The sequence below is a fragment of the Zonotrichia albicollis genome, chromosome 9 (assembly GCF_047830755.1).
Source record: "Zonotrichia albicollis isolate bZonAlb1 chromosome 9, bZonAlb1.hap1, whole genome shotgun sequence".
NCBI lineage: Eukaryota > Metazoa > Chordata > Aves > Passeriformes > Passerellidae > Zonotrichia > Zonotrichia albicollis.
Window position 1 is genome coordinate 1,506,889 of NC_133827.1, and position 27,585 is coordinate 1,534,473.

Below are 27,585 nucleotides of genomic sequence, written 5' to 3' on the forward strand. Positions count from 1 at the left end.
ATCCTCGAAAAATTCAAGAGATCCCAGGGGAATGCCCCATGGCCTCTCCCTTTATTGGAATAAAACCAGAAAGGACTCCTCTGTCTCCTTTGTGGACATAAACCTCTGGTGATGTGGATTAATTTTCCAAACAACAAGAAAATACTCTTTTTCTTCATAACACATAAAACTATAAGGAGATGAAAGTGTTCAAATTGATATCAAGTAAAGGCTTTATGTTAAAGTAAGCAGATCTTAAAATAGCTGTAATCCCATGAGAAGTTCGAACAGAGAAAGAGTAGTCTTGTGCTTCTAAAAAGCGAAGAAGGGGCTGGGAAAAGGTTGAGTTGGTGTCGGATAAAGGGGTGTAGGGGAGTCTCAGTACTGAGCAAAGGGGTAAAAGGACATCTAGGTTCTCAGGAACAGGGGTGCCAGGGGGGTCTCAGGGTCATGAAAATGGGGGGGGGGGAGCAGGGAGAAGGGAGAGGTAGAAGGGAGTTCCAGGGGGTCCTTGAGCCCAGGAAAGGGGAGTCCAGGGTTTCCCAAAAAGGGGGGACCAGAGTGGGGACACCCGGGATGTTCGGAAACGGGGAGTTCAGGGGGTCTCTGGTTTTGCAGAAAGGTGGGGCTGGGAAAGGCAGAAATGGGAGACCAAGGCGTTCCAGGTTGTCCCAGAGTCAAGCCTACGCCAAGTCTGGAGGCTGGGAGCCATGGGATGCCCGGGAAAAGGGGAGCAGAGGGTCCTGATGTCCAGAACAGGGGGATTCAGGGGTTCCCAGTGCTGGCAGTGGCGGTTCAGGGTCCCGGTGCCGGGGGTCCCACTCCCCCCTGGCCCCCCAGGAGCGCCCTCAGCCCCAGCGCTGGAGCCATCGCGCTGCTCCTCCTCACTGCCAGTGTGATCCCAGGATGATCCCAGTAGAACTCAGTCACCCAGGAGCTGCTCCCAGGATGATCCCAGTACAGCCCAGTCACTCCCAGTCCTGGCATCCCCCCAGGACTCTCTGCGTTCCGACCCGTCCCGACTCCATCCCCGCCCCTCCCGGCGGCTGCGAGGGCTGCGGAGGAGGAGGAGGAGGAGGAGGAGGAGGGAGGGAGGAAGAGGCGGAGCGGGGGAGGAGATGGGGAGCCACGCGGCTGCGGCGCTACCTGAACTTGCAGCAGCCTCTCGTCCCCTCCTGTCAGGGAGTTGTGCAGAGCCAGAAGGTCCCCCCTGAGCCTCCTTTTCTCCAGGCTGAGCCCCCTTCCGTGCTGCCTCAGCCCCTCCTGCTGTTCCAGCCAGGGTCGGATACTAGTGCTGCAAAGAGCACTGTACAGACCTGGCATAGGTGCCTTCGTCACCACATTTTAACTTTTCATTAGTTCCAGAAAGACTCTTGGGAAGCCCCAAACTGCAGTCAGTCGCTGCAGTGCCAATCTCCTTTGCAAATCCCTGCGGCCCGGCCCGGCCCCGTCCGGCCCCGCACTCGGTGCCGCGGTTGCCCGGTAACCGCGCCCGGGCCCTCAGCGTCTGTGACAGCGGCGCGGCCTCAGTTGCCTGAGAGAGCGGCCCTGGCTGGGTGTGCGCAGCCTGGGCTCCTGCAGGCGGCTGCCCCGGGCCATTGGCCAGGTGAATTGTCGGCGTAGAGAATTGCTGAAGGTGCAGAGCATTGGCCTCTGTGAAAAGCTCCGCAGCGTGCAGAACATTGGTGTCTGCTAGGGAGTCCTGAATTTCATTTGAAGGTAAAGACCGACTAAAGTTGAACTTTTTGGTTTTGTTTCATCTGTGCTCTGAAAGAGAATGCCAAAGGGAAATAGAGGATGTGATCATGCCAGTCTTCTGGCGCAGTAGTTCAGTGACATGTACACCTGAGAGGATGAACAATAAATGGACTACTGATTGTGCTTTTTTTACTGAAGAAATGCAACATTTTCTAAAGATAGTAGTCTATACATTTTTTTCCTCTAGTAACTGCTTAAGCTGCTTAAAGGTGAGCGAGTTCTGTTCAAGTTGCAGTGGGTTTTTATCATCTGGGTTTTAAAATTTTTAAGGGAGATGCCTCTATATTGAGGTGCAAACGAGACCATATGCCAAAGTCAATGGTCTGGATTTGATGGAACAGTCAATGGTCTGGATTTGATGGAACAGTAAATGTGAGGGAGAAAGAGAGAGAAAGAAAAGAAAAAGTGGGAGGGGGATGGAGGTTGGGAAGGGGGGGAGGAGAAAGAGAGTGACAGAGAGAGATTTAGTAGAAAATATCACCATTCCATGGATCCCATTGGCCTACCATTAAATCCTCTTCAGGTATTTTCTGTGGTGAGGTCTGGCAAAATGTAAGATTCCAATGGATTAATGCAGATTTGGGCAAGGTGATACCTTGCCCAGGTACCTCCCAGGAGTGGGGCAAGTTGGACTCTGTCTCTTGCTACTTTCAAACAATATAAAATCTTTGGCACCCGTATATCCTTTGAGTCTGCCATGAGTTGGGTTCTGGATTTTCAGATTTGTTGTGTTACTTTGCATGCCCTGCAGTCGTCTGGTCTCGAGGCGTCAGGAATGGGTCTGGAGGCACTGTGGAGGTCTTTGCTGGGAGGTTTGTGTGCAAACCTGGCCTCGGCAGAAGAGTCTGTGGCTATGACTTCCCCAGCCTGAACGGAGACAGAGCTGATTTTCAGGAGAGCTGCTGGGTTTGGCTTTGTTGTGGATAGGTTTTTCTCCTCAGCCTTGTTTACTTCTCCCCAGACCTGAGCTAATGGGACAATAGTGTCACCTTGATCTTGTCTCAAGTTCCCTTAGGCAGCTTAACTCACAGTGCCAAGTTCCAGTCAGGAGGCATTTTCAGGGAAGGGTGGGCTTGGGTGGTTGCAGCTTGTTTATACAGTTTTGTCACAATGGGCAGAAAGTCCTTTAGAATGATATTTAAACCATTAGCCATAACATTCCAGTCTCTCATGAGTCTTAGCTGTGAGGAGCAGCTGAGAGAGCAAGGGTGCTCTAGCCTAAAGAAGAGGAGGCCCACTCTAGCTAGTTTTGAGTAATATTTAAGATACAGCTTTGTCTGTTCAAACTGTTATTAATGTTCAGATTTTTAGCTCCAGGTTTCAGTATGATCTAACTTTGAATTGCACAAGGTAGCCCTATAGTTCAAATGAAGTCCAACTAGAGGCCTAACTATAATAGCTACTTACACCAAACAAGCACTTAGCTACTTTCAAGTAATGTAACATTTTTAGCACCAGAATATGCCTTGAATCTGCCATGAATTGGGTGGTGGATTTTCAGAGTTCCATTGTTGCTCCTTCTAGTTTTGTTGAGGCATTGTCGCTCACCTGCGACACCGTCCCTTGGAAATGGCGTCTGGATTGCCAAAGAAGACACCAACACCTCGTCTTTTGTCCAGGGAAGGGCTGAAGCCTAATACTGTGAGTACCCACTGGGCTGTGTTAGGGCTGGCACTGCCCTGGTGTCCCTGCTCTCCCTGCCCCTGCTGTCCAGCAGTGCTGTGAAGCTGCAGAGCCCCTCCCCAGCCCTTTGTGCCGTGCTGCTGTTGCTGGGGCTGTCCTGGTGCAATAGGGAACACTGTGGGATGCTTCAGCTGTGTCTTGCCTGGCTGTGCCAGCAGAGCCGAGTGAAACCAATGTACAGCTGAAGCCCTGAGCATGTGTTCTGTCCCTTTCCCTTTGCCACAGGAATTCTTTCTGTCAGGCTGGGCACTCACCTGTGCTGCTCTGACCATCCTGCCCTTGGGCACCTGGGCATGTGGGTGGGGAAGCTCAAACTCTGCCCAAAGCCTCGAGAGCCACGGCTGGTCCCAGCTGGAAGAGCTCCCAAAGCAGCTGTTCTCTCCCAGCTCCTGTGTGGGCACAGATGCAGCCCTGCAGGCAGCGCTGGAGCCAGGGCCACAAAGGTCCCTTGCTGTCTGCAGCTCACTTGGCTGAAGATGCCCCACTGCTGAGGCTCTGTCAAGGAGATGCCTCTGATTTCTTCTGTGGAGGGCTCTGTCAGCCCAGACAGAGAAAACAATTAACAGGGAGAACTACAACCTGGACACATTCCTGTGCACCTCACTCTTGGTAAAGTGTTCCTTTCTTGCATCTCTTGGACTCATCCAGCAGCGATATCTCCTTGCTGTGAGTTCTGAGTGTTGTGCAGCGATGGAGTTCAGGCACTTCTGAGAGCTCTTCCCCATTCTCTGGAAAGGTCACTGCCTCAATCCAATGAAATGTGAGAGGAAACAAATGCCCAAAGAGCAGAAATCCCCAACCATGTCCCATCCAATCATGGAGAAGCCAATGGGACAGAGCCATATGGCTGGAGTATGTGTGTTCCACTCTGTATTATTAATTCACTGATGCTAAGTATTTCAGCAGAAACTCCCAGGCCTTCCAGGACTGTCCTAGTGGCTGTGATCACAAGTTATTCACCAGTGCCACTTGTTCAAGAAAAGCCTTTCTGAACAAGCACAACTCTGAGGCTGTAGCTGGTTTACTTTTGCCTTTCAGCTGCTTCCCTCTAAGTTCCAGAGGGAGAAGTTTCTCAGCAGGAAGAAGGAGGCCAGCACTGGGGGGAGTCTTCTGCCCAGAATTGGCCCATTTCTAGACAGGAGTGAGACTCGCCCAAAGGTAGCCTTTACCTGCTCTTTTCCTTTCTGTTTCACATGAAGTTTGAAGAGGGTGTGTGTTTGTGACAGGCTTGCCTCCAGCAAAATACCTCAGTGTCCAGGTCGTGCTGTCATTGCAAGGTGCTGGGAGTGGTGGACTGGGAGTCCTGATGTGCACTAAGCCAGCACAAATACCCTCTGCTGAAGCTGCTGGGGTGTGCTGGAGTGCAGCTGCCATTGCTAAAACAATGGGAGGAAGGCTGGGGACACAGAAGCCCAAAATTGCCCTTTGCCATTCTTCTGCTGAAGGAGCCACCTCTTGCTTTGGTGTGGTCAACATCAAATGCTCGGGGCCACAGGATTTCCTCCAGAGTGGCAGCGTTGGCCTTTGAAGGCCAAGGGTCTGCAGGAATTCCTTCAGATTGAACAAAACAAATTGCATTACTGCTTTGGGGTGGAACAATGTGTTGGACCCCGAGGGGGTGCTGGATTTTGCAGGCTGCCAGATGTCCAGGGGACTGGCCCTGGGCAGAGGGGAATGGATGTGCTTTATCTGGATCAGTGCCTACTCAGAGGTGTGTTTAAAGCTGCTTTTCTGGCAGGAGGAGCTCGGTATAAAGCACAGTCCAAAGGGGTAGGTGACTGAGGTGGGCTGTTGAGCAGGAAATTGGAAGCAAGAGACACGGAACACAATCCAGGTAAAGGATTGTCCTGGAGAGGAGCCTTGGGAACACCTCAGGGAAGGGCACAGCTAAGGGACAGTGTGCTGCAGCCACTCCCTTCAGCAGAATGTGTCAGCTGTGAAGTCACAGAGGAGACCTGCTTGCGTCTCTGCAGTGACAGCAGTGTGGCTGGAGAAGGCAGACAAAGCAGGGCAGAGTTTTCTCCAAGCAATGTCTCTGCTCCAGAAGCATTTGCTGTCGTGTCATTCCAGACATGCCTCTACAATGGCATGAAATAAGATCACTGTAATGACACTTTTACCCAAGTTGCTGAGAAAATAACTGAAACTTATCCTCATTCAGCATTCACCTCACTTGTCTTTTTATTTTCAGCTCATTTGTCTTTTTATATTTGCCTTTTCCTCTCTTTGGAACACACTAACTTTTAAGTACAATGAAAAGGAACAAAATCATCAAAGCAAAAGAAAAGTGTTTCTTAGTAAGGATTCAGCTGAGCTGGGGATGTGTCCCTCCCTGAGAGCCAAGCACACACACACACCCTCTGAGAAAATGGCAATCTTTGTATCCCCTTTGTACCCGGCTGGGGCGGTCCCTGTGCCCTTTGCCGTTGGATGGGTACTCAGGAGCTTCCATTCTCTACTGAGCACCAACTATTCTGTGCCCTCCCTTCTCATCCTCCTTCCTTTTGGTCAGGTCTTCAACCCTGTCCCTCTCACTGTGACACTCAACAAACCAGCCTGAACAAATCCAAACCACAAACAACACAGAGAACCAACAAATTCCATTCTTTTACTTCATAACCTTTTGGCTTCAGCCAAATGTCACCTCATCTCTCACACCTCCTCTGGTCCTGCTCTCTTCTTACTGATGTCTAAGTTCTAGAGCAAAAAAGATATTTGCAGTTGTGTGGGCCTCGGTTTCCCTGTCTCAGAGTAAAAGACATCCCAAATCCTTTCCCATGGAGTCTTCTGTAAATCCATGGGTTTTACTTACTCCATGAGTACTCAGTCAGTGCCCCAGAGCTCTGTGACCACATGGGCACAGGGCTGTGTTTTAGGAAAGTGCTGCCTGGCATTCTGGAGAAAGAAACCTGGAGAAATCCATGCCAAAAGAGCAGCTTGGCTTGAGCCTGCTCTGTGTGGCCCAGCAGCTGTGGATCAGCTCAGAGCAGAGGTGGGGGAGCCAGTGTTTGCCCAGTGTGGGCTGGGCAGACGTGCTCCCTCAGAGTCTGTACTTCACTGGGGATCAGTGGAAGATTCTCCTGCATGAACCTTCCTCCCAGCAGCTGAAGCTCTCCCTGCTCTCTCTCCTCTCCAGCTGCTGTCAGCTGCCCCGAAACAGAGCTGGTTTGGGGTTTCCCCACCAGAGCTGGTATTTCAGAACTTCGTCGCTCGGGAGGTCTCTGAAATGGTGCTGTCTCTCATGAATAAGGACAAGGTAAGTGCTGGCACCCAGAGCTTTGACACTGTGCTGGAAGAGGAGAGTGCTGTCATTCCCTCAGTGTACAGCAAAGCAAGTTATCTGCTGCAGCACATGCAGAAGAAAATGTCTCAGCACCTTCTTCTGCAAGATGGTGGAAATCTTCCTGTGCTGGGAATTGTCCCCTGGTTTTGGCCAGGCGTTGATGGTGTCTATGCCAAAGGAGTTTCCTTCTCTTGAAAGCTCTGGATTGACAGGAATGTTGAGGGCTGTACAGTTCTTACCTGCTCTCCTGCTTTGCCTTGGGTCTATAGCACACCCTGTGTGTCCTTGGTTAATCTTGGCTCCTGGTAGGAATCTCTGCCTCTCTCAGCCCGTTTGGCTCCCTTTGTGCAGCTCACAGGCAAAGCTCAGGGGCTGAGCCTTCTGCACTTTATGCTGGAATCACTTCTCATAATGGCATTGGCCCTGCAGGAACCGTGTCCCGAAAGAGCCCTGCAATCAGAGTGATGGAGCAGAAGCAGTGAGAGGCCTTTAGGTGCCACTTGAGGCTCCTGCTCAGCTTCATCCAGCTCTGCTCAGCTTTTCCAAAAGCAACACGTGTTCTGCTTTCCCTTTGCAGAAGCACAGCACATCCAAAGCCATGTGCTCCAGGAGGTTTCAACCTTCACATGAAGAAACTGGGATTGTTTTGCAGTTTACCAAGAGAGCTGAGAGGGAAAAAGTTGAAAAATGTCAGTTGTGTTCCACTGTAAAGAGGAAAACTTGAGACCATTTGAATTTCAGTCAGGGAAACATTTTCTCAAGTGAGGCTTGTGCCAAGAGTAGGCTGGTGGAAGGAGACAGGAGGGAGTCCAAATCATCTGGTTTAGACTTTTGGAGAGCATTTTGGTGCTCAGGGGTTGATGATATCAGTGTGCTAGAAAATGCACGTGTGCTGTGCATGTGTACCGCAGAGGGCAGAACCTGGCCTGCTGGCTGCAGGCAGGAATGCCCAGCAGCCCAGCTTGCCTGCACAGGCAGCAGGAAGCCCTGGAGTGCCAATATTGGCTTTGCATACTGGAACCACACTGTCAGTCAGTGCTGGTCCTGTTTCTCCAGGCAGAAAATGCCTCTGAAGCCCCATGGTCAATAGACACCGCCTGTCTGTGTTTCTGTTACTTTTGGCAAGCTGGTTGCTCTCATGGTCTTATGATTCTTCCTTGCTGCTTTACTGCCCATTTAAATTCTCTTTGCCATCTCCTTGTTTTAGGGATTGTCTTGCTGTGTTCATTCCTTCTTTTGCTTTTCAGGTTTGCTTTTATTCCCAGTAAGACCACAGTGTTTGGTCTCCTGTCTTGCTGCTCTGCCTGCCTGACTATATCCCCAGAAGGTCCCTACCCAAACCTGATCTGCTAGAAGGGAATTTCTTCTTTCCCCCACAGTAATGTGCTGGTTTGCTTTTAGGTAGCACATTCCCCCTCCGGAACATGACAACTTCATGGCTGTGTGCAGGCAGAAGCCAGCAGGTTTTTTGGCCTTGTTGAATATGCAGGTGACTTGGTTCAGGTGCTCTGTCTCCATCCTGCTGGTGCTGACCTGCTCGGCCCTTCCTTCCCAGCAGGCGCTGCCCTTCTGCCCCTGGCCAAAATGCTGGAGCCAGAGAGAAGGGATCCAAGTTCAGCCTTGTGAATGATGTGCCTGTGCCTGCACAGCTGAAAGTGCTTTGGAAAAGGGGCAAGGGAGGGATGTTAGCAGGACATGGACAGGTCTCCTCTCATCCTGTTTCCACAAGTGGCAAAATCATAATTTCATGTCTTTGCTGCAGATTCTTCACGTGGTGAAGGTCTCCATGGAGAGCTCACCTTACTTCCAGCTGGTGAGCTCCAGCGATGCGTACCGTGCCGTGCCGCCGGGCGCCTCTGCCCCCGTGCGCATCCGCTTCACCCCCAGCAAGAACAAGGTGAGGCTGGAGGAGCCAAAGCACACAACGATCTCCACAGCCATTGTTTGCCCTGCACTCTGGCTCCAGTCCATTGCATGCTGTGAGCTGGGCTCCAGGCGTGGGCAGGCAGCCTGCAGCCAGTCACACCTTGGTACTGCTGGCAGGCACTGCAGCCAGGCCTGACAGGCTCTGCTTCCCCTCCCTGCACATTGCTGAGCATTGCCAAGGGAAGATGCACAGGAAACAGGATGAAAATGACAGAGGGCTGTTGATAGATGTTGGGCCATCTCTAGGTCCAGGGGAAGGGGTTTCATTCTGATGGAAAACACCAGAGGAACAAAGAGGTCAGAGAGCTTTCCTCCTTCCTGGACTGCCAACAGCTTCCCTGCCTGCCCCTGGGCTGGAGCAAAGCCAGTGCTTTTTCACCCCCTGTGTTGTGCAGCCTTGCAGCTGTGCTGTCCCAGAGCACAAGTGAGCATGGCAAAGCTGCAGGGCCAGGGCAGAGGATGTGCTGTGCCCGTGAGCCCGGCCTGGCACAGGCACACTGGGCTCTGGGTGCCCTTGGTCAGCAGGAGGTTGCTGAGCTGCAGGGCACTTGGACACCTGCCTGAAGGAGCTGGTGCAGGGCAGGTACAAGCTGCAGGCAGAGCTGTGAGCCCAGAGCCCATGGCAGTGACACTGCTGGGGCTCTGTCTTCATTCCTGTCCCTGTGCTTGCTCTGTCAGCTGGCACCCATTCCGTGCCAAAGGTGCTTTTGTGGGGAGGTTTGAACAGCAGTGCTGAGGCCCTGGCAAGTCTGATCTCAGTGCTGGGATCTGGAGGGTTCATGTTCTGATCTGGAGGCTTATTCATACAGAAGGGTTGAGGGCATGGCATGGAAGGGAGGAAGCCTTGCAGGGAAACAAAGAGAGGCCCTTTCCAACAGCATCCTGCTACCTCTTAGCACTGTTCTTCTCCTGACTTGGTTGGTCAGGCAAAGTTAGAGGGGAGTTGTGAGCCAACTGATGTTTCTGCACCAGGCCAAAGGTGCAGGATGTCTTTGGGTGCAGCTGTTTTCTCCTCTTCCTTTTGCTGCTTAGAGTCAGTGGAACACTTTGTCCTATTCTCAGACAGTGGGAATACAGAATCCTAAAGAGCAATGTCCTGTGTTCCCCAGCTCCATGTTCCTTAGAAGAGGCTTAGGAATTCTTTAACATCATTAAAGTTTAGAGTAGAAATGGTGGTGGCCTAGGGCTGTTATCTGTATGACCCAAGTGACACAAGAGCTTAATGCCACTGAGACAGATTTTGCAAAGTGCACTGGTGCCTTTAAAATGTGACATAGCAGTAGAACTTAGTGTTCATTTGAGGGTGCAATAGGTAAATTGATGCCCTTGAAGGGGTATAGGAAATGGTTTTTCTTCTGTCATGGGGATGGCACTAAATGTCCTGTGCTGAGCCAGTTTCTTTTCCTGCAGGATTATTGCCACGAGCTGGTGTGCCTCACTGCCAGGGAAAGGATCGTGGTGCCAATTCGGGCCATTGGTGCCCGAGCTGTGCTGGACTTCCCTGCCCAGCTGGACTTCTCCAAGTGTCCGGTCAAGGTCAGCACCCAGCAGACTCTGCTGGTGCGCAATGTCGGTGCCCGGGCAGCTCGGTACCAGCTGAGCACCCAGAGGTGAGGCAGCTCATCTGTCCCTGTGCCAACACCTTTGGGTGAGAGCGGAGTTGGGAAAGAGCTACAGAAGGAACCAAGCATCGGATCTGCTGCCCGGCAGCCTGGCTGGGAGTGAGCAGGATGGAAGGCATCTGCTCTTGCTTTCAGTGGCCTTGCAGCTTTCTCTGTCCCAGATTTCCTGGAGGGCACTGGAACATGTTGGGAGCTGGCTTGCACCCTGCTGAGCACAAGCAGCTTCTGAAATGCTTCCTCAGCACTGTCAGCCAAGCCATTCTCTGGGAGGCCACAGGCATGTGTCTTTGCAGTGGTCCTGGAGGGGACCTGTGGAAATCATCTGAGCAAACACACTGCTCAAAGCAATAGCAGTGTCTGGGGGTTGCAAGGTGCCATTGGGAGACATGGACCTGTCTTTAGATGCCATACAAGGAAACAAACATGTCAATGGACCTAGTTATAAAAGCAGAAGAAAACAACCTTTTAAAACCGCCTCCATACCTTATCTTTTCTGCCTGTCAGGTGCAGTAGTGATTCATTGAGAGGATGGATCTAACAGGATGAGAAGTGTCTTAAGGAGCAGCTCACAATTAACAGAGAAAAGCCCAAAATTTAGCTTTCCAGGCCTATCTCTTAGGAGTAATTTTCCTTTGGTTATGTCAGTGTCAGGGATGTCTCCTTGACAGCTCTTCTAGCTGTGGGCTCAGGGAACAGTTTAGTGGTGTTGGCTGAAATTCAGAGGAGTTAAGTTTAGCTGTGGAGCTTGTGTCTTTGGGTCTTGGGGAGCCAGGTGTGTGTGTGAGATGACTGCTCCAGCAGGAACAGAGGAGTCTGGTGGGTACAGCCCAGGGATGGAGGAGATGCGGGAGCTGATTTGCACTCAGTTTTTCAGTTCTGACAGCTGAGTCCTGAACTTGGCTAGATACTCTTCTCTTAGTAATTTGAAAAGAAGAGGACACCTTCTTTCTCCGGCAAGGCCTGAAGTCATCCGTGGAATGTTATTCCCATCGTGCCACCTGAAGGCAGGAGCATGTAACATGGGGCAGGAGTGAGAAGGGAAGGGAATGGAAGGTAGTGCTGAAGCCTGGCCAGGGATTCCCCTAACTGGCAGCTTCTCTATTGCGGTGAAATTTCTGGCCAAAGCCTAAGAACAGAATGCTGTGCCTTGCCCCCAGCAGGCCCTGATCCCCCCAGCCCCAGCAGAGCTGCAGCAGTGCTGGCATCAGCCCCGGGGCAGATGCAGGAGCACGAGCACTGATCTGGCTCTGGGCCTGCTGGGGCCTTGTCCTTCCTCCCCTCCCTCCAAAGTCTCACATCCAGCACACGAACATTGCTGGCCCAAGGCTTCTCCATCAGCCAGCAGTGATGTTCTCACCAGTGGCAATGGGAACAGGTCAGCCCATAATTACAGCAAGAGGTCCTGAATGAGCAGAACCTGAAGTGAGTTCATCAGCTGTTACTACTGACATGAACAAAGTTCAGCTTGCCAGATGTTCTCTTTGTTTTTGTGTGTGATGCATTCATTAGCAAAGTCCCCAGAACACATTTGAAGTGACAGATTGACCAGCAACAAAGCACCAAGGCCAGGAACTTTTGTTTCCTCACTGGGGCTGTAGAAGGGCACAAAGCCCAGCAGCTGCTGGGCAGAAGCACATTTTCCCTGAGCTGTCCCTGAGCATCAAAGCACAGAGTCTTGTGTTTGTCAGGCAAGAGCTGTTTACCTGGTGACTAAATCCTGATTGCTCCTGTTAAATCCAAAGTGCAGCAACACATCTGCATCACTATTTCCAACACATTGCACAGAGTTTCTCTGCTGGGCCAAGCAAACAGTTACCAGCCTGCATGACAGCCCAGAGTCCCAGAATGCATTGCTGGTAAACACACAGAAACCTCCGGTTCTGCTTCCTTGGTGTGCTCCTGCTCATGGTGCTTCATTCAGCTCGGATTGGACTCTTCAGACTGTAAATGGCATCGTCCTTTTGGGTTTCCATGTCACTGTATTGCTCTAATCTGCATTTGCACTCTTTCAAAGTTTTGATTGCTCCTTTTCTTAGAGCAGCTTTCATTGAAATGTTTATAAAAGTTGCCCTTTTTAGGCTAAATTACGATGTTTTCAAGGTAAAATAAACCAAAGAAGCACACTGCCAATTCAACAGGAACTATTCCTTGGTCTTCAGGGAAAAGTTCCTTCTCCCTGTCTGATTCCTAGGCTGTAATCTCCCGGGACAGGGAGTGCCCTAACGTTTGCATCTCTTGAGATGAGGTTTATAGGCAGCAGGAAAAGAGAAATTCCTGAGGCAATCAGTGTCAAGCTGTGCATGCAAATAGCTCTGAACCCTCTCTGTGCTTTTCACAAAGCATTCTCTGATGGGATTGCTGGCAGTGGGAGCCTTGAGCCTCATTGCAGAGAGCTGGATGCAGAGTATGGGGAGCTGAGGTAATTTTACCCCCAGGATCTTGTGAGGTCTGGATCTTGTCAGCAGTGGCTCAGTGTCTGTTTGTGATCCTGTCTGTTCTGTCTCTTGTGCTGCCTGTGCTTGGATTGCTCCCTGCTTGCCCAAGGGAGCTGCAGGGAGCTGCAGTGCAGCAGGAATCTCATGGCCAGGTGTCCCAGGCCTGACCCCTCTCTCTGTGTTGCAGTCCTTTCTCCGTGGTGCCGGCCACAGGAGCTCTGGGCGCTGGTGACACTGTGCAGGTGACAGTGGCATTTCACCCGCTGGCCAGCGGTGCCCATCGCGGCTCCCTGGCCGTGTGCTGCAGCTCAGGTGAGTGCTGGGCCCTGCAGGGCACAGGACAGTTCTGCACATGGCTCCCTCTGTGCCATCCCTGCATTCCCTCCAGAGGTGCCTCCCCTGTTCAGCCTTACCCCAAAGCAAACTGAGAACTCCTTGGTGTTTAGGGGCTTGAGAAAGGCAAAGATTTTTGACTGCTGTTTTGCTGGGACTTGCTGAGTGGAGGAAGGAGGAACTCTGATTCTCCACTACGGTGTGGCTATGCCTGGGTGTAGTTGTATTTGATTCCTGGGCAGTGCTGTAGGTGAGGTCTCCATCAGACTCTCTCCAATGCAATGGATTTCTTGCACACCTCTGTCCCACATGCTGCTTCTCCACTGGCTTGCCACAGACCCTTTTTCTATGTGGCCCTTACACATAGATGTAGTTTCTGTCTAACAACATTTTCAGGCCCTCAAGTTCCTTTTTTGTGACAAATCAAAACAATTTTTTCCGTGTTTTCCCCATTTCCCAGGCTGTTCACGCTGTTGCAAACCTCTCACATCTATCTCCCATTTGATTTCTAGACTGTGGGATCCCATTCAGTCTTAATGTAGAAACTGCTCTGTACTCAGTAATCTTTCCTTTGTCCCTTTCTTATTTTATTTGCAATGCTCCAGCTTGGTTTTTCAGATCTGAACAGTATAAAATATTTAAAGACTGATGTGGCTGTGGGTTTGGACAGGGAAATGGTTTTCACGATGCTCATTCTGTAGTGGTTTGTCACATTGCAGAGCCAGGCCGGTTGTGTTTCCTAACCTGTGTCCCCTCCTGCTCTGGGTGTCACTTCACTTGTTCCTCTGGGCCTCCTTTTGCTGTCCACCTGCCCCCAGGCATATTTGCTGGTCAGCAAGAAGGGATCCAAGGGATCAGGAGAGACAGGAGTCTCCTGGGATGCCCGGGGAGAGCCTGGGCAAGGCAGGACTGAGCAGGGCTCCTCAGCCCTGTCACCTGAAGGACTTGGATGCAGAAATCCCGGTGATCTGAGTGGGTCACCGGAGCACATGGACCAATCTCCCTGTCCATCCTTTCACCTTGGGGCCAGATCTCTGCAAACACCCTCAGAAATAAGGTGTTTTAGGAGGTGCCCAGGACATCCTCACGCTGTACACACAGAGCTGAAGGATGTGATCAATGGAGTGGTCCACAGAACTGCTCCTTCAGCGCAAAACTGGGACACTTTTATCTGTGCCCTGTGCTTTGCTCTGTTCCTTGTGCTTCCATCAGCCAGTGAGCTGAGCAAAGACTCCCCTTTGCTTTGTTCCAGGTGGAGAAAGAATCCACACAAAGCTCCAGGGAGAAGCTGTAGACGTCAACGTTGGGCTGAGCACAAATTCCGTGGAGCTTGACAAGACTTTCACCACCATGTCAAGCCACAGAACCCTGTTCATTGAAAACAGGAGTAACATCACAGCCCACTTCCAGTGGAAGGCTTTTGCGACTGAGGAAGAAGAGAATGAAGAGAAGAGGAGGTTGGTTTGAAAGATGCATTTCAGTGAGATACAGGCCCATGTCTGAGCTAACATGTGGCCTCAGGGGATGTTGGTGCTTTTGAATGGTTAGGCCAAGTAAACCATGCCTGGCACTGGGGTTTGTGTCCCTGGGCTTCAGGAGCTCAGCACTCAGCATTCCAGGTCATTTATACTCGAACCAGGGATGGCATTTTGGGAAGGAAAGGTTGATTGTGGTGACTGGATTTCCTCAGGTCCTAATTGGGCTCTTGTCTCTCTAACCTTCTTTCTACATGACCTGGCAACATCCTTAAACATTTCCTGAGTTGCCAGTCCCTCTTTCCAAAGGTGATACACCCTCTTTATTCCCTTTAGTTCCTTCAACAGCTCCTTGCCCATGCTGGCTGGTTGTGTGTCCCTGTGCTGCTGTCAGAGAGGTTTTGAGCTCTCAGAGCAGAGAGGACTTTTTGTGAGAGAAGATAGTGCAGGATCCTTTCCCTCTCAGGACATTCTACTGCCATGCACTGGGATGAGATCCAGAAAGCTCTGGCTCATGAAAAGGTCTCTCCAGGAGTTTGCTGTCTCCCTCCTGCACAACAAAGTTCCTTCCCCTCTCAGAGCCTCTGTTTTCATGCATATTGCATATAAAAACTTGAATGTCCCTGAAGGGATTTGGTGCCTGAATTCATCAATTTCCTGTGGAAGTGCTCTGGGATGCTCTTGTGAAAGGCAGTGGAGGGAACGAGGGAGGTCCAAAATGGAAGGAACAAAGTGTGATGCTGCTAACACGTAGCTGCAAGCCAGCTTTGTCTCCCCTTGCCAGGGAAATGCTGCAGTGGGTGCTCTGTGATCTTTCTGTGCCCCCCTGAGCAGCTCCGTGGGAGGAAAAGCCACTTGAAATGGCTGGTTGATTCTCCCTCAGCTGTGGCAGAGGCTTTGAGGCAGGAGGTTCTCTGGAGGGATGCTGGCTTTGGAAACCTCTGCTGAGCTTGCAAGTGTGGAGTGAAACTCCCTGCTGGGCCAGGGAACAGCAAGTTGTCCTCTGATCCTTGTGGGACCCTCGTGGCTTGGGCTCAGCCTTTGCTGGCGAGCTGCTGCTGCTCCTCCTCAAGTGCTTTGCTCTCCTGCGCTCACACTTCTCTCTGCAAACCTGTGGCTCATGAAACCATCTGCTGGCCTTGTCTCTCCCTGGGGCTGCAGGCAGCGTTTGCTGTGGCTGCCCAAAGAGGTGTCCCAGGAAAACTTCCCAGAGGAGAAACAAACAGAGAAGGTGAAGGGACATCACAGTGCCCTCCTGAGCAGCATGGTCCAGGAGAAGACGGCAAAGGTGCAAGACGACCCCATGCTGTTCTCTGATGACATTTTTTTCATTGAGCCAATGGTAAGTGATAGCTGAGAACATTCTCTTCCTCCTTCTCTTCCTCCTCCTCCTTCTCCTCCCACCCACCCTACTCCCTACACCCACCCTACACCTAACCCTAACCCTGGCTGCAGTCACTGGGAGATCCTCAGCTGGCTCCATGTGCTGGCAGGGAGGACATGGAGTTTCTGGTGAGGCTGCAGGGCTCGCTGCTGAAAGCATTTGTGCCCTGCAGGCTCCAGGCAGGGCTGGGAGCCTGACAAAGCCCAGCTCTGCTGCCAGGCTTAAGCTCAAGGCACTGCCTGCGTGTCCTGTCAATGTCCCAGGGAGCAGTTCTTGTAGGCAGGGGCTCCCCCCACACATGGGGCTCAGCAGAGGCTGTTGGAGCACTGCCAGCTCACACAGTGACCTGAAGCTTGCAATTGCTCCCTGGCAAAAGAAGGCCAAATTCAGCCCAAGGTTAATGACAGAAATGCCAATCCCTTCCTGTAACCATGCCTTGCACTATTTCTGAGTGTCCCTTCCAGCGTCATCTGTGAGCCTGGACACAAGGGTGGAAGGTTGAAATGGGCCTTTGGAGTTGTCCTGCACACAGGGACAGAACACATTTTCCTTTTCTGGTGATGCAAGCAAACTGCCACGTGCTCCCATCAACCAGAGCCTTGATTCTGAGTACTGGCATTGTGAGAGATGATGAATGCCTGGTGTGTGCACAGTGCAACATCCCTTCTCATCTTGGAGTAAACCCTAGAATAATGCCAGCCTCTGCTTTCTTTCAGTAGAGGTTAAACTAATATTTTTATTTCCAAGGAAGGGGATCATGTTCTCTTCTTGGTTACAGCTATGGCCCATCTAAGGCCAAGAGCCAGCAGGGCAGAGTGGCAGTTGCATCCCACTGTAGCTGACAGCAGCATGATGTGTCCAAGAGCTTGTGTCAGAGCAGCAGGAATATTGTGGAGAGTGGGAGCTGATCAGCTGAGCATTGAGAGCTGTGTTGGGCTGGGTTTGGAGTGTTTCCTTGGCTCCTTGTGTTGTTCACTCATCACTGATGCTCTACACAAAGGCTTACAGGAGGGTGTTGAAAACAAGCAATGTGAAGTTTGCAGAGCAATGTTTTGGTGTCTCTTTCTGCTGTAGGAGGGAGAAATTGGGCCGAATTGTTCGGCTGAAATCAAGGTGACCTTCAAACCCCTGGAAGCACTGGAGTATGGAAGTGTGGCTTACTGCAGCATCTCAGGTGCAGCTCCTTTGCCCTGCCTCTCTCTCCCTCAGTGAAGCCATGGTGCCAGCCTGAGCCGACTGGGCTCCCGTGGAAGTGCTGGGAAGGGTCCCTGGTCAGCAGGGCAGTGCTGGCACATCCCCCCTGGCCCTGCAGCTGCCAGGGAGTCTCCCGTGCCAGGCCAGGGCTCAGAATGCTGTGTGTGCCTGACTGATCCCAGAACAGCCCAGGCAGTGCAGGGAGAGGTTTTCATGCCATGGCTTTGCCAGCATTCCCTCAAAGGCCAGAGAGCTCCAGAGCAGAACACTTCAGTGAACAAGCACTCAGCCCCTGCAGGCCCCTGGCCTCCAGGATGGCTCCATTTGCCATGGATCCATCATCAGGTGGTAGGAGCTGAGTTAGAAATGGGCTCCCTGAGCCTGGACCACCTCCCAGTGCCCAGACAGCAGCAGAGCAGAGGGGGATGAGCCCCCCTGAGCCCGGGCTGTTGGTAGAGAGAGCAGCCTTGGCCAGCAGCTGCTGCTCTCCCTGTGTGCCAGTTGTCACCTTGCAGCTCTCAGCCTGTGGAAATAGAACAGTGCTGAGTGTCACAAGGGGAGCACTTGGGCAACAAAGTCCTGTGCTCCTGGGCCAGGGAGTTTGGGAATTGCCAAACTCTGTTTGGCAGGAGCTTTGTGCCTGCACTGAATGTATTTCAAAGCTCCTCTAGGTGCATGGGAAGGAAACCACAGAATAACAGTATGGTAAGGATGGAATGGACCTTAAAGATCATCTAGTCCCAAGGCCCCTGCCATGGGCAGGGACACCTCCCCCTAGAGCAGGGAGCTCCAAGCCCCATCCAGCCTGGCTTAGAACACTTGCAGGGCTGGAAGCTCCACAACATCCCTGGGGAACCTGCTCCAGTGCCTCACCACCCTCACAGGAAAAATTTCTTCCCTAATATCTCACCGAAATCTCCTTTCTTTCAATTTCTACCCATTACTCTTTGAGCTGTCACTACAGGCACCAGAGGTTTTAAACTCATCAAACTGGTGGCTCAAATTGGAAAGCAGCCCAGGGAATGGGTTAGAAATTGCAAGTCAGCCTCAGGGGATATGTCCTGAGGGAAGAGAAGGGTCCATATCTTCTCCTGCAGCATCAGGAGCTGGTTGCGTCCAGCTCAGAGTCGGGGACTAGCACTGAGGCAGCCTGGAAAATGCAGTGGAGCAGAGGGAATGATTGTACTGCAATGGACATCTCTCCCCAGGCCGTGAGAGCAGGCTGCCCCTGCAGCTCAGAGGGGAAGGCCAAGGACCCTTGGTTGAACTCAGCTCTCAGACTCTGAACCTTGGGAATGTTTTTGTCAACACCCCCCATGTCTATGAGGTGAGCAGCAGGGCTTGGGATGGATCCTGATGGCTCCTGAGGCAGCAGCAAGCCTGGTGCAGCTGTGGACTTGCTGCCAACCTGGGCAGCTGTGAGCAGGGAATATTTGATGGACTGCTGAAATCTGGGGGGTCACCAAGGTGTGTCTGTTGTTCCTGAAGCCCCAGTCCCTGCTTTTGGGCAGCCTTCCATAGGGATCAGCTGGGAGACTTCCTGCAAAAACACCCCTTGGCACATGAAACCAAGCCTGGGTCAAAAAGCTGCATGTTCAGAGGCTTTTGTGGTAGTGCCAGACACAAGGCACCTTTGCACTGGGCTCTGCAGAAGCAGTGGAAGGGAAAGACATGCTTAGTTTTCTCACCAAAAGATGGTGCTGTCTGTACGTTTTGATGCTGATGCCTCATTCTCAATGTATTGTTTTCATGGTCTGGGAAAAGGTGAATGAGCAGATGGTGCTGTTGGAGCTGTGCTCACTGGGGCAGCAGCAGCTCCGGGGTGATTCCCTAGGCAGCCGCAATCAGCCCACGTTGCTCTCAGGGCCAGCTCTCAATGCGCTTGGTGCTGCTGAGCAGAGGGGCACTGCTCTGTGTCCGTGGGATAAGCCAGGGTGACTGCAGTTCTGTGGAGTTGCCACTGCTCTGCATGAAAACCCAAAGGCAGAACTTGTCCTGTTGTATCTTTGGACTTCTGCCATTCAGCAGCACAATGCATCTTCTGCCTTTTCTGGGTGTTCATTGCATCATTAGACAGTAACTCACAAGAAGCAAGATTCCTCATGTATTCCCATTTTGCTTTCTTGCTGCTGCAGGTGAAACTGATGAACCAAGGAGCTATTGATGCTTCCTTCACCTGTCTCCCTTCAGCCACCAACGTGGGCTTGTGTTTCAAGTTTGCCCCCGAGGAGGGCATCATTGCAGCAGGTGGGAGCCAGAGTGTGCAGATCTCCTTCAGTGCCACCGTGCTGGGGAGCTTTGAGGAGGAGTTCCAGTTCAGTGTGGCTGGATCTCCTGCGCCTGCCATCCTGACCATCAAGTAAGGACCCTGGGAGCTGGGTGGGCACATCTGTAGCTGTCTCTGGGACATCCCCCACCTACCTCCTTTTGCGGTGGAGCAGAGGAAAAAGGTGTTTCCTGAGGTGTGAATCTCTGCTCTGCTGCTGGCATTGCTTTAGTGTGAGGCTGCCTCCTGCCCTGTGTGGTAGCCGGGAGCTGGAATGACTCCTCCCTGCAGGGATCTCCCTGTGCCTTGGGCCATGGCAGGACGTGGGATGGATCAGCTTTGGGCAGCAGCTGCTCTGGGATGTCCCACCTGAACACCCAGCAAGGCCCCCAGGGCTTTGCAGATGGACCAGCCTGGCTGATTCTGCAGCAGCAGCAGTGTTTGTAAAACCTTGTGTGAATAATCCATGCCAGATGGGCAGCAGCAGCCTCAGCTCACCTCTCATGGCCATGCTGTGGGGCACAAGCTGTGCCCCCAGCTCCTGTGCACAGAGGGCTCTGGTGCCTCCTTTGCACAGCCAGCAAAGGGCTGATGTGGGAGTCAGGAACTGTGCAGCAGGAGCTGTGCCAAGGACTGGGGCACCATCCCGTGGGCTAATGCCATGGCAGGAGACAATCCTGGCCCAGCCAAAGGGAGAAGGGCTGATCATAGGGGAGGCAGAGCTCAGTGCTCAGCACCACAGCAGCGTGAGGCCTTGTCCCTGCCAGCCTGAGCCATGTGCTGCAGGATAATGGAGTGGAAGCAGGAGAGCTGGTGCTGGCTGCTCTGCAGCTTTGGAGCTGGGCTGCTGATGCTGGGAGGCACTGGCTCAAGGCAGTGAAGAAATGAAAGCAATCTGCACTGGATGATGCCAATGAGATAAGGGAGATGGGTAAAGAAGAACAAGGAAGTTATTCCTTAGCAAGAGAAAAGTGGTGAGCAGGTGCGCCCATAGTGGAGAAACAATGATGCTGCCTTTGTTTTTGGAGAAAAAGTGCTGCTTTTTTCATTTGGAAATCAAGAGGGAACCTTTCACCATCAAATAATTGATTCTCCTCTGTCCCTCCCCCAAAGTGGCCATGGGCTGTTTCTGCATCAGCAGCTTTCTCCTTGAGCAAGGGCAGATGTCTCTTGTTGAGATGTGCAGAGCAGAGCCAGGGTCAGTCCTGTGAGTACAATAGAGGACACAGTTCACTGGTTCTTGATTTTGAACCAAAAGGCAGAGTGGGCACTGATTGGCATCAACCATGAAATCAACTGGTGAGTGTTGTGCAGCTTCAAGTGCTGATTTCAGTGGATGTTGGTGGCTTTTGGAGTGTATCTGCTGAGTTGAAGGACAGGTGAGGTGCTGTGCTAGATTCAGGACAGCCAAGTTTGGTTGTTGAAACTCTTGCTCTTGGCTGTGCCAGCTGGTGCACTGCTGACAAGCTGGTCCTTTCCTTTAGGATTCATCTGTGCCCTGGGTAGAACTGTTGCTGCTCTTTTCAGAGGATGTTTGGGAATGCCCTGGATTCGTGTCTCAGAAAAGTGTCTGTAATGATTTTGTGGGTCAAACTCTCTTGACAAAGCTCCTCCATGGGAACAGCAGTTGCTGCTCAGAAGGAGCAAAGCAGGGAAGCTGTGGCTGGAAGGGCTGCTTAGAGAAGTTTGTGGGGACACCTTGATGTCCATGCCATTGCAGATGGGGAAACTGAGGCACGGAGCCATGTCTGGGTGTGTGTTCAGGGTCCTTCATGGGATCCCCAGCAACCCAGGGGCTTCTCCTGCCTGCCCTGTGCCCAGAGCCCATCAGGGGCTGTTGGCTGCTGCCCCTTGGCTTGAGCTGCCTCCTGTGCCCAGGGCCCTGTGCTGAGCACACGGGGCTGTGTTGGTTGGAAACCCAGGGTGCCCTGAGCCCGGGTTTTGTGCCCCCGAGCCACGACAGCCGCACCTTTGCAATGCCTTTAACCGAGCCATTGCCTGCTCTGTCCTCGGCCTGCAGGGGCAGCGTCACTGCACCGAGTTTACACTTCGACCTCGCTGAGCTCGACTTCGGGGACATCTCCTTTGGTGAGTGTTCCCTGGGCTGGGACACAGCCTCAGGGATCTGTGCCTTCCAACACAAAAGCATCCCTCACTCCTGCCCTGCCCCAGCAGACTCTTCAGGCTGTGAACTGCAGGGCTGCTGCTGCCTCAGGGGGCATTTTGCCATTGTGAGATCCAATGGAAGCAAGGAATAGAAAGGCAGTATTTTCTGGTGTCTCTGTGCTGCTTTAAAAGACAGATGTCTGCCAAGGAAGGTGGGAATCTTGCTGCAATGGAAAGATGAGCCCCTCCCTCCAAATGCTTATCCCTTTGAAATGACAGGGGTCCCAGGAAAAACTGTGGGAAAAGAAATAACAGTTCTTTGCTAGACTGTCTCAGGAGAGCACAGACAAGAAGGCAAGAACAGACATTTGCCAGATGCCAAGTCCTGTTTTTCCCCTTTGGTGGAGTTCTGGTCACAGCAGGAGGAGCTGTGGGCTCTGGCAGGGCAGTGATCCCCCCCAGCCGGTGCGGGAAGGGAAGGGAAGGTGGAAATGCTTATTTTGCAGAGCCCCAGAGGGCAGGGGAGTGTGGGCAGTGCCCAGCAGCAGCAGCAGCAGCAGCGGGGCAGGCAGGCAGGGTCGGTGCCAGCGCTGAGCTGCAGCCAGGGCAGCCCCGGCCAAGCACAAACCTCCCGCAGCAGCCGCGGCCGAGCTGCGATCCCCGAGCGGGAGGAAGGGAAGCTCCGCTCCCTGCCCAGCCTCAGCTCCCACTGCACAGCCGCCCACAGCATCAAGCCACAACTCCCAAAAACCCCCAAGGGAAAAGCCCAGCCCAGGGCCAAAACGCCCCAAAACCCCCCAGAACCCCAATCCCCCTTCCCAGACCAAGGGCAACATTCACGGCCAAGCCTAAACCCAGAACTATGAAGTTCATGAACTTCTGAAGGAAATTCATTGCCTTTTTTGAGCTGCTTCTTCCCCAGCCTGCATCACCATGGAGGCGCTTGTCAAGTTGACTTTGGAAGGAATGAAACAAGAAAGGCAAGAGATGGAAATATGGTTCTGAAGCAGGAGATTGATCCTGCTGAATCCAATTTCATTCCTAAGGGCTCTTAGGCTGAAGGCAGCTGTTGTATCTTTGCTTCTTTGTACCTGTTGACTGTTGTCTGCATGTGCTGGCCTCAGTCTTGTTGGAGGTTTTGACATCTGGGTTTGTCCTTTTTGTGCCTCTCTTGCCTCCCTGCTGGAGTCCCTGCTGGAGCTGGCAGTGGTCACTTGGATGGGCACAGAGGAGCTCTGGGCTGCAGCTGCAGTTGTTTTTTCTCCCCATCTGTGTCCCAGATGCTCTTGGTGAGCAGGCCTGGGGAGAAGTCTCCTCCCCACAGAGCTGGCCAGCCCAGCCAGATGTGCAGTGCAGAGCAGGCTGTGGCTGCTCTGTGCGCTCTGCAGGACATCCCCACCATGAGTGGCTGTATCTCTGGCTTTGCAGGATGGAAAGCAAATCTCAGAGCCAAAGTGGGGTAAACCCTTGCAGGCAGCACTCTCAGTGAGCAGCATGGCTGTGATGTCCCTGTTTGTTGGGTGACGTAGGACCTGGTTCCTAATTGCTAATCTCAAAGCAAGGCTTGGCTGTGCCCCAGTTGAGTGGGCTCTGAGCTGTCACGTGCTCAGCTGTTTGGCCCAAAGCAAGAGATGCCTTAAGGATCCTGCAGAGAGAAGCTGCATTAGGGTGCTTTGCCTCACGTTCTAGTTCCTGATTCCATCCTCACTTTGTTTTGCTGTAGCTTCTTCTTACAGACAGCTCACTCTTTATATGTCTTGAAAAAGGTGGGAGTGTTGGCAGGCTGAGCAGGGAATTGGACAGCTTGAATTCTCAGAGTAAATGCTGGGTCTGGGTGCACACACATCACTCAGAGAGAACTGATGCTGGTTTGGGGCAGGTGAGGAAGCTCGTCCCCATCACAAAGAGAGAAGCTTGCAGTGTTCAGCAGGGCTAGGAGTGGGCATTTTCAAGGCTGCAGTCTGGAATCTGTGTCAAAGGGAACTAAGTGACGATTAATTCCTCACGCAGCTTCTGGGTGAGCTGCAGTTCAGATAATAAAGAGCTCAACTCCAATCTCACTTTGATCCTGCTAGGATCTTGCCCCCAGGATCGTGCCCTGCTGGGTGCCTGAATGGATATTTGTGTCCTTGCCCAGGCTTTCCCTACACGCAGCGCTGCCGCCTCACCAACAGCTCCGCGGTGCCCCTGACGTTCCAGCTCCGCATGTCGGACGATGGCACGCAGCCGGCTGTGGACAGCGTGGATCAGATCCGCAGGGACACCGACCCGGCCTGGAGCAAGGGAATCCATTTCCATGTGGAGCCCAGGGAGTTCACCATCAATCCCAGCCAAGGCACCATCCTCCCCCAGGGACACCAGGACATCGAGGTACGGCAAGAGCCCGGCCACAGCCGCTGCAGCACCAGGGCTGGAGCTGCACTGCAGGGTGGGAGGGCTTTAGCTCTGGTGCCAGCTTGGAGCATCCTGGCACTGAGAGATCTGCACTGCTGGGAGGCCCCTGCTAGCTGGCTTACTCGGGATGTTCCTCAAGGAGCACTGTTTGCTTTCCAAAATCATATGCTGAGCTCACAGACCTTATGGTCAAGGCCTGAAGCCATTCTTGTGTTTTTGAGAGCGATTGATTTGATTGCATTGGGGCAGAGCAAGGATGAGGGCAGAAGGTGGCTGTTAGAGAGATGTCATTGTATCAAGCAGTGAGCTTTTCTTCTTGGTCTCATTTCCCCCCTCCTGGGGAGCAGAATGATTTGTGTTCACTGCAGGAAGCTCCAGTGGAGACAAAACATCTGCAGCCATGTGTAGCAGTTCAAATTTATTGTATTGATTCCTTTTTAAGTGGTTTGTTCTGTGATACCCCATGTTCTCCCTGAGTTGGTTTACCCTTGGGTTTTACCCTCCCTCAAAGCTGTCCCTCATGCCATTCCCTGCCCCTTGTTCCAGCTCTTTCCCTGCTGTCAAACCCAGCCCCTTTTGTTCCCCAACCTTTTTTGCCAATTTAACCTGGAGCCAATCCCTGTCTGAACACCCCTTTGGAATTCCCATATTCCTGGAGGCCCCATTGGCCCATGTGAGCCATCCTCCCCACCTTCTTACCCAAAGGGGCTCCAGACACTTGATGTAATCCCCTCAGTGCTCCCCTGAGGATTCCCTTTTGGTTTGCTGTTTGTATCCACCCCCTGCTTTGTGTCTGTACAAAAGCCCTTGCACAGGAGTGTGCAGGGCTCTTTTGGCTCTGATCCTTTTGCTTGGAATAAACCCTTTCTTGTGGAACTTCAAGGCAGAGATCCTTCTCCTTTCTTCTCTGCCTGGTCCCTGTGGTGGCTTGTCTCTTGCAGTGTAGAGCAAGAGGCTCTGAGGGTTCTGCCTCTGGTCAGTGCCCATCCTGGGGCAGTTCTGAGGGTTCTGCCTGTGGTCAGTGCCCACCCTGGGACAGTTCTGAGGGTTCTGCCTCTGGTCAATGCCCACCCTGGGGCAGTGCTGAGGGTTCTGCCTCTGGTCAATGCCCACCCTGGGGCAGTTCTGGTTCTGAGGGTTCTGCCTCTGGTCAGTGCCCACCCTGGGGCAGTGCTGAGGGTTCTGCCTGTGGTCAGTGCCCACCCTGGGGCAGTTCTGAGGGTTCTGCCTTTGGTCAATGCCCACCCTGGGGCAGTTCCCCACTCCTGGCATGGGGCTGGAGTTCTCAGAGCCAGCCCGGGCTCAGGCTCCCAGGGCAGCCATGAACTGCCCAGCACCTGCTGGGCCACACTTTGCCCTCAGCCTCCTGCTGTAAAGCTGAACTCATTGTGGTCAAGTCAGATTTCCTCTGCATGGATGTCTTTGTAGTCAGATGAGAAATTGGCCCCTTAATTTGAATGCAGTGGTGCATGGAGCTGTAGTCTAATGTTTTAATGTAGCTGACCTGTGCCCTGATAGCAAGGTGTGTTTAACAAATCTGGTATTGCCAGAAGGATTTTGTTACTCCGAGACTGTGCTCTACACATGGAGCAGCAGAAGAATTAAGGGCAAATCCTCCCTCAGGAACTGGAGGATATCACCCGTGGGTAATGAGCTTTTGTAAGGAAGAATTGACTGTTCTTCTCTTCCACCAGGTGACCCTGTGCTCCAACACGGTGATGGATTTCTACCGGAGATTGCTGGTGGACCTGGAGGGTATTGGCAAGGGAGTGGCAGCCCTGATCATCACAGCCAGGTAGCAGCCCTTGCCTGGCCTCCCCCAGGCACTGCCTTGCCCAGGCTGTGCTGGCTGCAGCTGCCAAGGAGAAGGGCTGCTGAATGCCCTCATGTTGTGCCAGCTGGACACGAGAACAGCAGTGCTTGGGCAGCAGCCCGTGGTGAAAAGCACGTTTGCTCACAGCCCAGCACGGTCATGGGCCCTCTTCTAAAGGCACCAGGAATGATATCGTTGATTGGCCTTGTTTTTGGTGCTTGAGGTGGAACAAATTTCCCGAGGGCCTCCTCTCCTTCTGGCTGCAAGAGGTGGAGTTGTGCTGGCTGTGAGTACCGTGCACTGGTTTGGGCCACACCAAGCAGCTGCTGAGAGTCAGGCTCTGGCTCTGTCCATGAGGACACATGGCAGGGGGAAGTGGCTCCCAGCAAGAGTTGGGAGGGCAAGGTCTGACAAGGGGAAAGCAGCCCTTGATGTGGCAGGTCAGCTCCAGTTTTTGTCCTTCCCTGTGCTTCCCATTTTGAGCTTTAATGTTGTCAGAGTTGAGAGCAAAAGTGGTTGTTGCTGCAGCAGAATTCCATGGTCCTGTGCTGCTGTGGGTGTCAGTGTGATGCCCAGAGGGATGCAGCTCCCTGGTGCTGTTCCCTGTGGCAGGCAGAGCCATCCAGGCAGTGCCTGGGCTGCCATTGTGTACAGCAGGTGGAGCTGGGGCCAGGCAGTGCCTGGAGCTGTGCAGTGAAGGAGCCAGGGAGCTGCAGGGCCTGGCAGGGGCTGATCAGCCCCTCTGTGGGGCAGCTGCTGTCTTGTGCCCTCCAGGGCTGGGGCAAAGAGCTGAGTTCTCAGGCAGGGCAACAGCACCATGGCAGAGAAGGGAGTCATTTTTACTGAGACACAGGAGCTGTGTGTTCCTTGAGCCTTAGGGAGAACTGATCCTTGTTGAGTCATTTTTACTGAGACACTGGAGCTGTGTGTTCCTTGAGCCTTAGTGAGCACTGATCCTTGTTGGGAAGGCTCCCCCAGAGCTCGTGGGTCACTGGCACTGTTCCAGGAGTCCTTGCAAGCCTTCTTGGGCAAAGGAGGGGCTGAGGCAGCTGTGGGGCAAAGTGCTCTGCCTGGGGCACTTGGCAGCCTATGGGTGCTGCCTCTCAGGGTTTGCCCCTCCTTGACAAGACATGTTGGAGTGGGAAAAGGTAGAAGGCAATTTATCCCTGTAGGGCTCTTCAATGTGCATTTGACAGTGACCAATGTGTTCTGCTCCATTTCACAATCTGTGGGGGTAGGCATTCTCCATTCTCTCAGTATCTCTGATTGTTCTGGGGTCATCTCTTTGCCCAGATGTCTCGTTCCTGAGCTCCAAGTGTCCTCCCCGGTGCTGCTGTGTGATGAGTGCCACCTGAAGGTGCCTTATGAGAGGAAGATCCTCATTAGGAATCCCAGCCACCTTCCTGGCTGCTACGGGCTTATTCCCCAGGTTTGGCATCACATCCACCTCCTCCTGTCAAATATTCCTGAGGAGACTATTAGGGGAAAAAAGGGTTTGGATAAGACCTTGCTGGTTTCTATTTAGTCTTAAAGATCTGCTGAGAACAGGATCCTGCCCAACTGTAAACTTTAGGAGGCAGTTTAAGCTCCTGAGGAAACAGCTGATGTTCTAGTCCTCAGGGTGTTTTCCTGTGGGAGATCTTAGAGGGTTGTGAAAAGCTGCTGCACCCACAGACACCAGTGTCTGTGCTGGCAGCCTCCTTGCAGGATCCCCTGGGAATGCTAAACCTACAATTCCTGCATCTTGTTTGTGCCTTTGACCTTTGTCCTGGGGAGTTTTAAAGGTGTGTGTAAGTTGCTGTTGTGGTGGATGTTAAGGAGCCTAAAGTTTCTTGAGAGGTCCCTCTGAATCTGCATTTCATTGTGTCCCTTCCAGAAACGCAAGGAGGACTCTGCTGTGCTCTACTCCAGCCCCAAGCCCTGTGGGATTGTGC

General features: G+C 52.6%; 1 protein-coding gene across 1 annotated transcript; it reads left to right on the top strand.

Moving 5' to 3' along the window:
* Positions 1–6,646: 6,646 nt before the first annotated feature.
* Positions 6,647–27,176, top strand: LOC141730215 (hydrocephalus-inducing protein homolog). Its single transcript, XM_074547645.1, has 11 exons — positions 6,647–6,676; positions 8,466–8,600; positions 10,040–10,239; positions 12,874–12,998; positions 14,272–14,476; positions 15,656–15,836; positions 19,208–19,431; positions 21,359–21,426; positions 23,582–23,814; positions 25,533–25,633; positions 26,945–27,176. The coding sequence occupies exons 1-11, from the start codon at positions 6,647–6,649 to the stop codon at positions 27,174–27,176; spliced, it is 1,734 nt and encodes a 577-aa protein (XP_074403746.1).
* The last annotated feature ends 409 nt before the right edge of the window (positions 27,177–27,585 follow it).